Source organism: Salvelinus fontinalis, chromosome 10, assembly GCF_029448725.1.
Source record: "Salvelinus fontinalis isolate EN_2023a chromosome 10, ASM2944872v1, whole genome shotgun sequence".
Classification (NCBI taxonomy): domain Eukaryota; kingdom Metazoa; phylum Chordata; class Actinopteri; order Salmoniformes; family Salmonidae; genus Salvelinus; species Salvelinus fontinalis.
In genome coordinates this window covers 21616688-21630296 of record NC_074674.1, presented here as the reverse complement: position 1 = coordinate 21630296, position 13609 = coordinate 21616688, and the positions used below count along the sequence as shown (strand labels likewise).

General features: G+C 41.6%; 1 protein-coding gene and 1 pseudogene across 2 annotated transcripts; one reads left to right on the top strand and one right to left on the bottom strand.

Annotated features, from left to right (window-relative positions):
- Window positions 1–2855: 2855 nt before the first annotated feature.
- On the bottom strand, window positions 2856–5103 carry LOC129863813 (cholesterol 25-hydroxylase-like protein 2). Of its 2 annotated transcripts, none has more exons than XM_055936092.1 (2): window positions 4028–5103; window positions 2856–3241 (listed from the first exon to the last, which is right to left on the bottom strand). In XM_055936092.1, the coding sequence occupies exons 1-2, from the start codon at window positions 4953–4955 to the stop codon at window positions 3165–3167; spliced, it is 1005 nt and encodes a 334-aa protein (XP_055792067.1). In that variant the 5' UTR covers window positions 4956–5103; the 3' UTR covers window positions 2856–3164. The 2 variants fall into 2 exon arrangements, 1 of the variants encoding a protein (XP_055792067.1); XR_008761020.1 differs by having other exon boundaries at window positions 3156–3241; window positions 3728–5103.
- Window positions 5104–6546: 1443 nt separating this feature from the next.
- LOC129863252 (protein S100-A1-like) lies at window positions 6547–11850 on the top strand (annotated as a pseudogene).
- Window positions 11851–13609: the final 1759 nt, after the last annotated feature.

Sequence of the window (13609 nt, the reverse complement as noted above, 5' to 3'; positions counted from 1 at the left end):
AGTTAGCATTACGTGTACACAACTCTCTACAATGGTAGCATGTCAATGAGACATGCTAAGTATGACAGGAATGGGAGAGGATGTTAGTACAGGGGTAGAAAAAGTACCCAATTGTCATACTTGAGTAAAAGGAAAGATACCTTAATAGAAAAAAAGTCACACAGTAAAATACTGCTAGAGAAATAGTCAAAGTATTTGGTTTAAATATACTTAAGTATCACAATTAAATGCAATTGCTAAAATATACTTAAGTATCAAAAGTAAGTGTAAATCATTTCAAATTCCGTATATTAAGCAACCCAGACAGCATATTTATGGCTAGCCAGGGGCAGACTCCAACAGCATTTGTGTTTAGTGAGGCAGATCAGAGGCAGTAGAGATGACCAGGAATGTTCTCTTGATAAGTGTGTGAATTGTACCATTTTGCTGTCCTGCTAAGCATTCAAAATGTAACAAGTACTTTTGGGTGTCAGAGACAATGTATGATGTAAAAAGTTTTCTTTAGGAATGTAGTGAAGGTAAAGTAAAAGTAAAGTACAGATACCCCCCAAAAATGACTTATGTAGTACTTTAAAGTATTTTACACCACTGGGTTAGTATATAGTTTGTACAACCAGCATATTCTACAGATCCATGAAATACCATGAGAAAAGAGAGTACCCATACAGCCAGTTCTGTTGTAGCAGCCTTTTGACCACTGTTGTGATATAATTACTCTAAGGACGTTGATTTGTTAAATCAGGTTTGTTATGGTAGGGCTGCAAGGAAAATCCTGCCTCTTCTGTAGATCTCCAGGGAAACGGTTGGGTGTTATTCTGTGTATCAGTCAAATGATCAGTGTGCTGAAACCCTTCGTGTTCACAGGGTAGACCACTGGATTTGCATCACATGAGGGGGAGAGAGGGAGGATTGTTTTACAAGTCACACAGTATCCTCCCAATGATCATTAAATTATTCATTTCCATTTATTGGCAGGTTATGGAACAGTTTGGGACAAGAAGATAGGGATCTATTATGACAGATGGTTTAACAGAGGGGAGGGGGAGGTTAGGGAATAAGAAAGAAAGAAAGAAAGAGAGAGGGGGGAGGGGGGCAGTAAAATGGTGACTGACAGGTTTTTGCGTCATCCAGATCACGCTGATATCATAAACTTTGTGGATGAGGGCAGGAAGGTATCGTCCTGTCCTGAAGGTGGCCAGGGGAGATACTGCCAAATAGTTCTATCAGTAATGTTTATGACTCACCTATGTGGTTTCGCTTAACCCAATCGCACACTGAGTCTCTGTTTCAACCAGTCCCTCAAGGGCCGCATTTCAAAAATAGGCACATTGTGTTGCAACGCTTGAGTTCCGCTCCATGCCTCGACACACCAAACTTGTTCGGCAAGTACCGTCACTCTATGAATAACAACAAGAAAAGGCACAGTGTGTCGTGACATGTTGTAGGTTTTAACCACAATTACAATATGACCTCTCTGCCTAAAATAACAGAGATTCTATAGTAGCACTATAGGTTAATTCATAGTGATTGAATGTAATGTCAAGTGTGTGTGTGTGTGTGTGTGTGTTGAATTATTCAACAGTATCTATTACATTACATGACATAAATATTTGTTGAATATTGAACTTCATGACTGAAACTCCAAATGGCAGATGTTCCAATGAGGGGAAGTAACTGTGGTCTGCTTCAGGTTACAGGAATAAACTATACATGTTATAAAATTAATTAATGTCTGACCTTTTCCTATTTATGGAAGTCCAGGTGTGTCTGTGTCTAATTCATACTGTACTTCTCATTTCTTTACCAGGGTATGACGTCTCAAATAGTACTTTATGCTTAGCAGGACCTCTGGTGGATTGTTTGTGAAACTGCATGTATTAGTGAAGAAAGATACTGCATGTGGACACAGCCCAAGATGTACTGAAGGAGTGTAGGCTAGCTAGCCTACTCTTTTAGGGTCAATCGGCAGTTGCTACATCCATCTTTGGACTCATAAATTAATGATATGTACCCATTGATTCTTGAAGAATATAATGTATAAATGCCTCATCATGAGCTTAGTTCAACTGTCATACCCCACCAGAACCCCAAATATAAGCTTGTTTGAAACCAATGTAAACATGGTTAAAACTATAATTTTGATTTAATGGATGGAAATGCAAAGATACACTTAGCCTACTGTACTCTGTTTTTACCAGGGGCGCAACTTTCACTGGGGACATGTCCCCCCCACATTCTGAAATTGCATTTTTGTCCCCCCAGTTTTATCATTGGAATGTGACACAAAACTAGGCAACGGTGTGCTCTAGGACCATGCGGACGCCTTCGAGCGGTCGGGTAGATGGTTTGGAGTGTTGGATCCGACTGGATAAAAAATATATAAAAACATTTATAAAAAGAGTTATGTCCCCCTCACTAAAACCAAAGTTGCGCCCCTGGTTTGTACACAGTTGCAGCCAACAGTATTTTTCAGTCACAACACTTTACTGGAAATATTTTTCTGTTTCACACAGGTGTTCAGAGACACTAGATTGCTAATTAAAACAGGTTGGCTTCTCTCGCTTCTGTAAACAAGCTGTAACATATGGCCTCGTTGGAATCGTGTCAAAAAAGTTCATAGTAATTGTACCTTTTGTTTTTATAAAATAATTTCTCAACGATATGAAAGTTAAGTTCAATGGGTTTCAAAACTGTGACACAAGCGAGGATAATTAACGTGTAGATAGAGCACACATCGGCTGTGCCGGCGTCAATTAATGGAATGAAAATCCAAGAGGGGCCCTTTTGGGCGAACGATAGTTAATGCACACAGAACGAATGAAAAGGATGAAAGGATTCCATCTCACAGCGGAGGATGACTTTTAAATGGCAATCAACATTCATATTTCTTTAATATTTCCAAAATTGTAGACACTTTCCCAACAATAGTTTGACAATCTGATTAAAACACAGCTGACATTTCACCCTGCTCTCTAACTCTTCACCGACCCTCTGCTCCAATCATCATCAACAGTACAGATATTCTGCAGTTTCCCATATTAATAATCTATTAGAACACAAAGCACACTCTCTAGGAATACCAAGTATTCTTGATGCTCTGCCAACGACATGCTTGAAAAGAGAAATGGTTGTGTTTGGTTTTTGTTTAGGCCCGAGGCTGAAGATCATGGATCACAAGGAAGGTGTTTTGACGTGGGAGGGGCAGTGTAGAGGTCTCTGCCAAAGAGATTATTGACAGCGTCTGAAAGAGAGGATGATAAATTAGTATTGGCCCCACGCATCGCTCTGGCGGCACACTGGACACCGCTAAAAGACTGCCATTCAGCTTTCTGGTGTGTTTGTGTGTGTGTGTGTGCGCACGCGCGCGCATTTCCCTTGTGTTACCCTGCTTGAATTGCTGTGCTGCAATTCTTCAACTGTGTTATTTCAACAAAACACACATTTTCCAAAAATACTACATGAGTTATTAAAATACCTATAAAACATTTGTGCAGTCTTATGTTTACATGTCTCTCATCTACCAACAGACAGTTATGCTATATCAGGTTATCCATACAGTATGTCATAGGATTTACCCCCAAAGAAATTATTCAAAAAGAGTTCAAAACAGAGAAAAATAGGAAAATGAAACAATAGCAAACAACTTAGCAAAAATATAAAACTCTATTCAGCATGGATTTTTAGCGGTATTAATATAACACACATTTCAAATGCGGGGAAGTCTGACCTGAGAATGCCATGGAAACCAATGAAAAAAAAAACACAGATTAATCCCAAACAAATCAATATCATACAAAACCAGAGATCTGATAGAGCGCTACAGAGCGCAGTTAGTGTAAAGTCATTACATTTCATGAACACAAAGAAAGATGGAAAAGAGGGAAGAGCGAGAGAGAGGTGGACAGGAGAGATGGAGTAAGGAAGGGAGAAAGATTGGATGAAATACACACAAAAAGCGGTCAAGGAAGAGAGGGAGGAGAGAAAAAAAGCAACACTCAAGCTCCTTTATCCTTCTTTCCTTTCAGACCTTCCTCAACATATTTCTCTTTGGAGGGGGTGGGCACCATGTTAGTCCCCCCCAGCCAGTCCCAGTGGGAGAAGAACGGGGCAAAGTTTGTCCCGGGCATCCGGTGGTGAGCGTCGTGTTTGGGGGGTCCGCCCCACAGGCCGAAGGGCACCAGGCGGTGCAGCGACCAAGGGAAGTCGTAGCCACAGTGGTCCTCAGTGGACACACATATGGTGAACACCATGAAGCCCCAAGCGGTCAGGCAGTGGCACTGCAGCAGGAGGGGGTCCACAGTGGTCCAGAAGCCCGAGCTGATCAGCTCCCAGGCGGACACATACTGGGTAACCAGGCTGAAGGGCTGAAGGTACTGGTGGTGCATGGCATGGAAGGTACGGTACAGCCATGGGACTCTGTGGTGTAGAAGATGCCAAAGGTAGAACTGGAAGTCAAAGACCACCATGCACCCCAGGATGCCCAGGAGGAAGCTCATTAGAGTGGGTGCGTCACGGGGGAGCGGGATAGGAGGCCTCCACAGCCACTGGCCCACAGCAGCAGGGAAGATATAGACCAGGTGGTTGTAGGCTGTGAGATACAGGGTGGTCCAGATGTTGTCCCAGGTGACAGGTCTGTCTGGGTGGAGCTTGTAGCTGTTGAGGGCTGGCCAGCTGGGGGCCAGGAGGTCTAGCAGGGTGTAGAGGGTCACCAGAAGAAGGTAGGTAGAGACAGAGATGACTACAGGAAACAGAGGGCTCCGCAGCTCAGCCTGGTGGTGCTGCAGGAGGTAGTCCCACGCCGGCTGGAGGACGGACTGCTCCGGGAGCCCCAGACTCAGGGTCAGGGTCAGGTTTGCCACGGTCAGGTGAGACATCCAGGGGAGAGACACACCGCTGAACAAACCGCCTGCACTCATTGTGTCCCAACTAAAGTCTAATAGTCTCAGAGGATTCATTTATATCTGGGTTGGTTGCAACAGACTCCACAAGAATGGCAAAGATACTTCCAGCTGTAATGTAATGTTTGTTTTTCTGCAAAAGGCAAATAATCTGGTGCCGTAGTGCCAAATTAGGTTGGCGGTCGATCTTAGCCTCTTATGTAGATCGAGGCGCCACCTCCTCTCCCCCCCCCCCCCCCCCCCCTCCCACATTTCTGACCCAGATCTGAGAGAGCTGCCTCCCGCTGTTCAGAAGTGACAAAGACAAAGTCAAGTGTGTTTTCTTTACTGGCTTTGAGGAGAAACAATACACTGTGGTCAAAGCCAAACGTTGGCGCTCATGTATTAATGCAGAAACTTGTGAACTGTCAAATTTGATAATTTTGGTTAAAACAGTTGATTATTAATTAAAAACAACTTAAAAAAAATATGTTTTCTTATCTTTCTTTCTTTCTCTCTCCCTCTCCTCTCTCCCTCTCCCTCTCTTCCTCTCTCCCTCTCCTCTCTTCCTCTCTCTCTCTTCTCTCTTTCTCTTATGGACTTGTTGTTGGAGGTCAACAGTAATAAATCATAGAAAGCTGTCAAAAGTGACTTTGAGTTCAAAGGCTCCAGATTATTCATGCTGCATTAGACTTGTGTTTTTGTGTGGTTCGTCTTGCATCATGCTGGTTAGAATAAGGTCTGATGGTTAGAAGTGAAAGGAGGCAAGTGGAGCGGGCCACAGAGATGGTTTCTATGGTGGAGCTCAAGTGATCACTCTCTAACTCAAAGGAGGCTTTATATTATTATATTATCTAAATGAACCAAATAAGGTAATGAATTCTGATCCAGGGTTTTGCGATGGTCATGGAGCATTATAGCGTCATGAAACACATGTTGACTGCACAGGCTCTCTGAGAACGCTAGAGGGCAGTCAAGTATCATTGCACGAAAGACGGTTCTGCTCTGGAGCAGAGAAGGTAGTTTCTGAAGTTTTACACTTACTTTATTGGAATGTTGATTCCAAAACGTTTCGTTTTGTGGACACAAACTCCCTTCTGAGGGCTGCAACGGAAAATCCCCCTAATGTATAGTTTTTCATGAATACCTGAAACTGTATGTGAAGTTCTTTGTTTTTCTGTCTAATATTATAACAAGTTGATGTGCGGAGCATATTGTTGGGAAATCAAATTCAATGTGAACTGATGTCACTGTAAACTGTTGCCTTGCCGTTAGCTGTTCGAAAGACATCTTAGGGACAAAAATCGAGCAACAACAAAACCGTTTGCCGGTGTAATCTACAGAATAATTTACAGAATATCGTCATTTAAATTGTGGCGGTGACTCATTCGTCTCGATCCAATGCGAGAGTAATCCGGTTAGGTTTACATATATCCTTTAATTATGACATTTTAGAGTATTGATGTATACACTGTCTAGGTGGCTGAGTACATCAGGAAGTGCATAGAGGATGTTGTTCCCACTGTGACGATTAGAACTTCTCCAAACCAAAATCCGTGGATAGATGATAGCATTTGCACAAAACTGAAAGCGTGAATGGATGACGCAATCGCCATCGCACTGCACACTGCCCTATCCCATCTGGACAAAAGGAATACCGATGTAAGAAATGCTACTCATCGACATCAGCTCAGCCTTCAACTCCAAACTCATGCTTAGCTCGGAGCCCTGGGTGTGAACCCCGCCCTGTGCAACTGGGTCCTGGACTTCTTGACGGGCCGACCCCAGGTGGTGAAGGTAGGCAACATCTTGACTCGCCTAGTTAAATAAAGGTAAAATATAAATAAATAAAAAGACAAACTTCTACAGAGCGCATCCTGTCGGGTTGTATCACCTCCTGATACGGTCATTTCACCATCTGCATCTGCAGGGCTCTCCAGAGGGTGGTGCAAGCAGCCCAACGCATCACCGGGAGCACACTGGGCATCTACAGCAGCCGGTGTCACAGGAAGGCCAAGAAGACAATCAAGGACCTCAGCAACCCGAGTCATGGCCTGTTCACCCCGCTACCTTCTAGAAGGTGGAAACAGTACAGGTGCATCAAAGCTGGGACAGAGAGACTGTTAAATAGTCACCACCAGCCAGCCTCCACCCAGTGCCCTGCCCTAAACTTAGTCACTGTTACTAGCCGGTACTCTACCCTGCACCTTATAGACTGCTGCCCTATGTGCATAGTCATTGAACACTGGTTACTTTAATAATGTTTACATACTGTCTTACCCACTTCATATGTACACTGAGTGTACAAAACTCTTTCCATGACATAGACTTGCCAGGTGACTCTAGGTGAAAGCTATGATCCCTTATTGATGTCACTTGTTGAATTAACTTCAATCAGTGTAGATGAAGGGGAGGAGACAGTTTAAATAAGGATGTTAAAGCCTTGAGACAATTCAGACATGGATTATATACAGTATGTGTGCCATTCAGAGGGTGAATGGGGCAGACAAAATATGTAAGTGCCTTTGAAAAAGGTTGGTATGGTAGTAGGTGCCAGGCGCACCAGTTTGATTGTGTCAAAAACTGCACCACTGCTGGGTTTTTCACGCTCAACAGTTTCCTGTGTGAATCAAGAATGGTCCGCCACCCAAAGGACATCGAGCCAACTTGACACAACTATGGAAAACATTGGAGTCAACATGGGCCAGTATCCCTGTGGAACGAGTTGGACACCTTGTAGAGTCCATGCCCTGATGAATGGAGGCTGTTCTGAAGGCAAAAGGGGTTGCAACTCAATATTATGAAGGTGTTCCTAATGTTTTGTACACTCAGTGTAAATACTGTATTCTAGTCAAGGTTCATCCTATATAACTAATGCTGTACACACCTTTTCTATTCATATACTGTCTATACTGTCTATATACACCATCATATATACAGTATTTACAGTGGTGTAAAGAACTTAAGTAAAAATACTTTAAAGTACTACTTATCACCCTCAAGCCAGGCCGACGTGAAGGTGCTCTGGACGCGCTTACACTAGAACAGTTTTCTACACCTACTCCGGGAGCGACGGAGACAAATACAAGCTCAACACGGGAGAGCTGAAACAACTATTGAACAGTAAACTCACTGTCTTCCACACGGTGAAGAAGATGTCCAATATCCATCATTTTCAATATAGTTTTACAGTATTTTGATATTCTCTTCACTTGACCAGGTTTAACAGTTGAAAGGCCCATAATCGGTATATTTCTGAGGACCTTACATGAATGGGCCTAGGAAGAAATGTCCTCTTATGACACTATTTCACTGTGTCACGATCGTCGTATGGTGAAAGAGAGGACCAAGGCGCAGCGTGATAGCAATAAATCTTCTCTTTTTTAATGAAGACGAAACAACCACTTTTACAAACTAACAAAAAAACGCCGAACGTGACGCTATACAAACAAAATGTGCTGACACTAAACAATACACCTAGACAATATCCCACAACCTACCTAATGACTATGGCTGCCTTAAATATGGCTCCCAATCAGAGACAACGAGAGACAGCTGTCTCTAATTGAGAACGAATCTAGGCAACCATAGACTTTCCTAAACACCTACACTGAACACAATCCCATGAACTCTACAAAAAAAACCTAGACAATTCAACCACCCAAGACGAGACAAACACACACAAACATCCCCCATGTCACACCCTGACCTAACTAAAATAATACAGAAAACAAAGATAACTAAGGCCAGGGCGTGACACACTGTTGTTTTTGTGAAACTGTAAAACGTGAACAGGAAAAAGGAAAACGACTGTGTAAGTTCTATTCGTGTTCAGCTGTTTTCACTTGGCACCACGTAGTAAAAAGTGTCACAAGGTATTGCCCTCTCCTCCTCAAACAGTGACATGTTTTTGAATAGATGTAGCACATTAGCTGTGTGCTGAACCTGAAGTAATATGTTGTCTTGAATTAGAGACATCCTTGTGACAGTTGGAGTAGTGGAACCCACGTATTTAGATGAAATAATAACAACACGTCCGGCTGTCGTTACGTCGACAACATGTTCATTATTGGAAATGCTTTGGTTTAGTGGAGCGTGAACTTTTCAACTTGTTTTCTTTCCTTCCGTTGATTTCATGGTGATCAACAGTGAGGATTATGCAGACTCGTGGATATGTTCGGGGGCTTCTTAATCCTACTTGATTACCCATTGAGACTTGAAAGATGAACAAGACAACTAAGTGCATATTGAATTTGCAAATGTCCAGTGTTTAAAAAAACACACTCACTCAACTCGTTGTTGTACAAATTCATGTTGTCTGTTATGTTAATTTTGTTCTAATTTTAGACCTAGGCCTACGACACACAATGTACATGATTCTCAAAGATGTGAAGAGTGGCAATTTCGTTTTTATGTTCTTCAATATACCTCAGTGGCTACAATTTGATCACTCTTTTGTCGCCGAGAATTTTCCTGCACAGCAGGAAATGCAAACTTGTAGTGTATTCAAGGTTTAAAAAGGTTTCTAAAGTTTGTCATTTCCACTTTAAAATGTCAGACTTGAGTTGCCCTAACGGAAAATGTATCAACCCCTAATAAATGTATCCATGAATTATAATCCACATAATAATTCACATTTTCTGTTGCTGCAGGAATATTTTCCTGGCTTGTATTAAGATCCTAGTCTTACATCTACAGAAAGCATACAACTAGAACACAGTTGATTAAGAGAATGGTAGAGTTATCCACTTGTCCAAAAAGGAAAGCAAGAAAGAAACACTAATGCATAGGGCAATTATTTGATATTCTCCTTCTACATTATGCTGGATTAGTTTCCTTGCTGTGAAGTTTTGAGTCCTGGTTAAATTGAGTATAACTTCATTATTTTGTTACTCTCCACTGCCCTCTGTGAGTGAGGGGTTGAAGAGACAAATCTCTCTTCCTTCGATTTTCCTCTCCCCCTCTATTCCCTCGTGTTTTCTCACTACATCTCCTCCCTCACTCTGATAGAAGGAAGTCTCAGGTGTCTACGCATCATCAGCAGTGGCCCACATCACCTCCAAATCTAGACTTAGACTACTCCCTTCTGATGTCACTAATCTCCATCCACTGACGTACCTCTGACAAGTATAGAGACGGTGTCCTGGTACCAGTCTTGCACACATTTAGGACGCGTCACAAAAGTATTCCTAGTCCCTATTCCTAGTACTTGTCAAAAGTAATCCAAGTCCCAATAAACTATTTGTTAAACGTATTCCTAGTCCCTATAAACTACTTGTCAAAAGTATTCCTAGTCCCTATAAACTAATTTTCAAAAGTAATCCTAGTCCCTATAAACTAATTGTCAAAAGTATTCCAGGTCCCAAAAAACTACTTGTCAAAAGTAATCCTATTGCCGATAAACTCCTTGTCACAAGTAATGCACTATGTAGTGAATATGTGGCCATGTGGGATGCAGACTCATACTGTAGCTTCATATCCTAGGGTCAACATTGAGCTAATTAGTGATTAAAACATTTAAGATTCATAACCTATCACTGAGTAATTCTGTCATTGATCAATCACACTGTATGCTGAGGCGATAGATACTGCTTACTGTTGAATTAGATCCAACGTTGTTAACTTGGGCCAAAAAGTAACTTTTCAAGTAAATGTCAATGAAGATTTGCACATATCCAATCAAACTATCAAATCAGGATATGGCCCCCTGAGCTGTGTGTTTGTGTGTGTGTGTGTGTGTGTGTGTTTGTGTGTGTTACATACCTCCATTAGCTCCATATCACCACAGCCTGAAGTCACCACAGGGCTCTGTATCCCAGACTGGCTTGGCTTGACTGAAAGAAGCCATCCAACGGTCACCAACTCACACATACGGGCAAACACACACACACACACACACACACACACACACACACACACCTACCTCTGATAGGTCTCAGCTCATGTGTCATTGATTATTACCACTGTCACACTAGCTTCCAGTGGACATTGGCTGTGTGGTGAGGTGCTGTGCCAGTCAGTGCCTTAGGTGGTAATATCCTATCCTTCTAATATCCTGGATGGGACTTCAGCACCATGAATCCAATGACTCAGAGCCTGAGGCGTCTCTCCTCAGATCTCCATCTCAGATCTCATGCTGGGAGATTGACACAGGGCCTAATTGCAGTCTGTTGTCCGGGGGGAACTTATTTATTGGCCAGGCAGCTGAATCCAGACCGGTCAATAGGCGATATAAGACCTATCAGGATTCAGGACGGTCCATTTCCTGATAGTGCTGTGTGGTGTAGTAGAGTAAGTCAGAGACCTGTGCGTGTCCTGACGTCAACTGGAATAAGCCCAGGGGAACAGAACACTAGAGTTACAGTCTGGAAGATTTGCAGCTGTTCAATGGTTGTTTCATTTATGAGATATGCCTATATCTTTGTAAAGACTTTATAGACTCAAAACGATGTTGATCTCATTGACTTTCAACCCTTGCATAATGGCTGTGCCTATGAATTTGAGCGTGGTTACATTCTCCCAGCCCCATCCCTTACATTATCAAATTGACTTAATCAGGGTTTGAAAATATTGATTGGTGGATAGATCTTTGATAGATTGATTAATTGTTCTTTCTTTTAATTTCCAGTCTCAGAAAGATCCCATGCTGCTGGAGAAGATCATGAATGTTCTGGACTCCAACAAAGACAACGAGGTGGACTTCAATGAGTTTGTGGTTCTGGTGGCGACCCTGACCGTAGCCTGCAATGACTTCTTCCAGGAGCAGCAGAAGAAGAACGCCAACTAACGGCTGAGGCCTAAATGGCTTCCTATTGCTTATATATGCACTATTATTTGCCAACCCTCATAGTGCTATGACCGGTCTATTAATGGTTCTGGCTAAAAGTAGTGCATTGCATAGGGAATAGGGAACCATTTCAGATTGCCCTGTGGATCAAAATAGAATTAGAAACCAACCACACCCCTCACGCTGAACATTGATTTACATTATGGTTTCAGTGCTACTAAAAGCCTCACACTAAATATGTTGTTGTATTTTGCATCAAGAATGTCAACAGCAGAAGGGCACTAGACTAAAGTAGAAAGCATCAATTGATATACTCTTGCTAGAGATAGGATCCTTCGGTGCCTCCGACGCGTCAAAAACAGATTATTTCAAACATATGTTAGCATGTTGTCACACTAGCCTAAGTGCCAGACTGTTTCTGTTCTCAACAACACTTCCTGCCAGAGAAGATAACCATAAAAGATCTGTCTCGACCAAAACAGACCGGGACCCAAACAATCATTTTCCTCTGATGCTTGGTTAGTTGATTGATTGATTCTGTCATTCATCCGCCGGTTGGTTCATAGATTTTTGTAATGTAACTCTGAATTTGTCAGAAATGTCAATCCGAAATGTACTTGAGAATGTTCTTGTCGTTGTAGAATTAACTCGTGTCACATAAACTGTGCGTCACGTAAGGAGACATTTAAATCCAATGTTACAGTTGCATGAGCGTGTTTCTTATTCGTACTGAAATTATTAATTTGCCATCACATGTAAATGATTTTGACAGCATGACATTGTCAAGCAAAGCGATTAGCTTGACAATGATGTTCTTATATTGTGACAGTAACACAGCATATACTGTTCTGATACCCAACACCTTGAGTGTGTGTGTTTTAGAGTTTATGTTAGTGTGCACTGTAAAAAAAAGTTTTTTTAAATAGCCGATTTAAGCAATTGCTTAATCAGCGTTATTCTGTGAGTTGAAAGGACTTGAAAAGAACAATCATTTCAGCTACTGTTTTACATTTTGTTACTCAACATACTCTGCTCAAAATGAGACGAATTTGAATAAGCTTGTTGAGTAAAATTTCAGATTCATGTTTGCTAAAAAATCACTCAAAACACGCCCATCATTATCATATTTCCCAGCATTCATTATCGCAGGTTGATTTTCAGAATTGTTTGTTGCAATACCTGTGTTTTTGCATATAATTTGATTGGTTGATTAATCTGATGCTACACAAACATAAATAACATACATGTTTCTAAACTAATCCAACATGTTAATAGTTGGGCTTATTGCACCCGTTATTGAGATGGCTGTTCCAGTTTATATGATTAAGGTCGGCTCAATATGAACTTTTCCTTATCCTGGCAGTCATTCTCAATGTAGGTTGTGGGTCATTAAACGTTCCAATTGTTGGATCTCCTCATTCTGTCTGGATTCCAATAAGAATTACATGTCACTTTGCAAGCCAGCATTATGTGATTTGCAAGCCTGATGTGACCTGTAACCAAGGAGTATCAGACCACTGTGTTAGTGTGTATTTGTAATGTATTGTTTAAAGTGTTTAATTGAAGATAAAATATTGACTTAGACACTTACTTGGTGAAGGCTACAGGACTGAAAGCCATTGAATACAACAACCATGTCTCTCTCACTAACAAATACAGCCATTGGTGGTAACTACACTTCACACAAAAGGCATACTGGGAAATATGCAAAAAGGTAGACTACATTCTCAAATTGAATTGTAGGTTCCCTCAACCTCAAAAAGTTGAGTGAACAAACGTTCTAAGGTTGACTTGTATTTTGGTTCAGCCAGTGGTGAAAAAAGTACCCAATTGTCATACTTGAGTAAAAGTAAAGATACCTTAATCGAAAATGACTCGAGTAAAAGCGAAAGCCACCCAGTAAAATTCTGCTTGAGTAAAAGTATTTGGTGTTAAATATACTTAA

Excerpts from the sequence above, each read along its gene's own strand:
- LOC129863813 (XM_055936092.1), bottom strand. The coding sequence starts at position 4,955 with ATGAATCCTCTGAGACTATTAGACTTTAGTTGGGACACAATGAGTGCA. Across the intron at positions 3,242-4,027 it reads AGAGAAATATGTTGAGGAAG|ACGCTGTCAATAATCTCTTT; the intron begins GTCTGAAAGGAA and ends CCTCTCTTTCAG.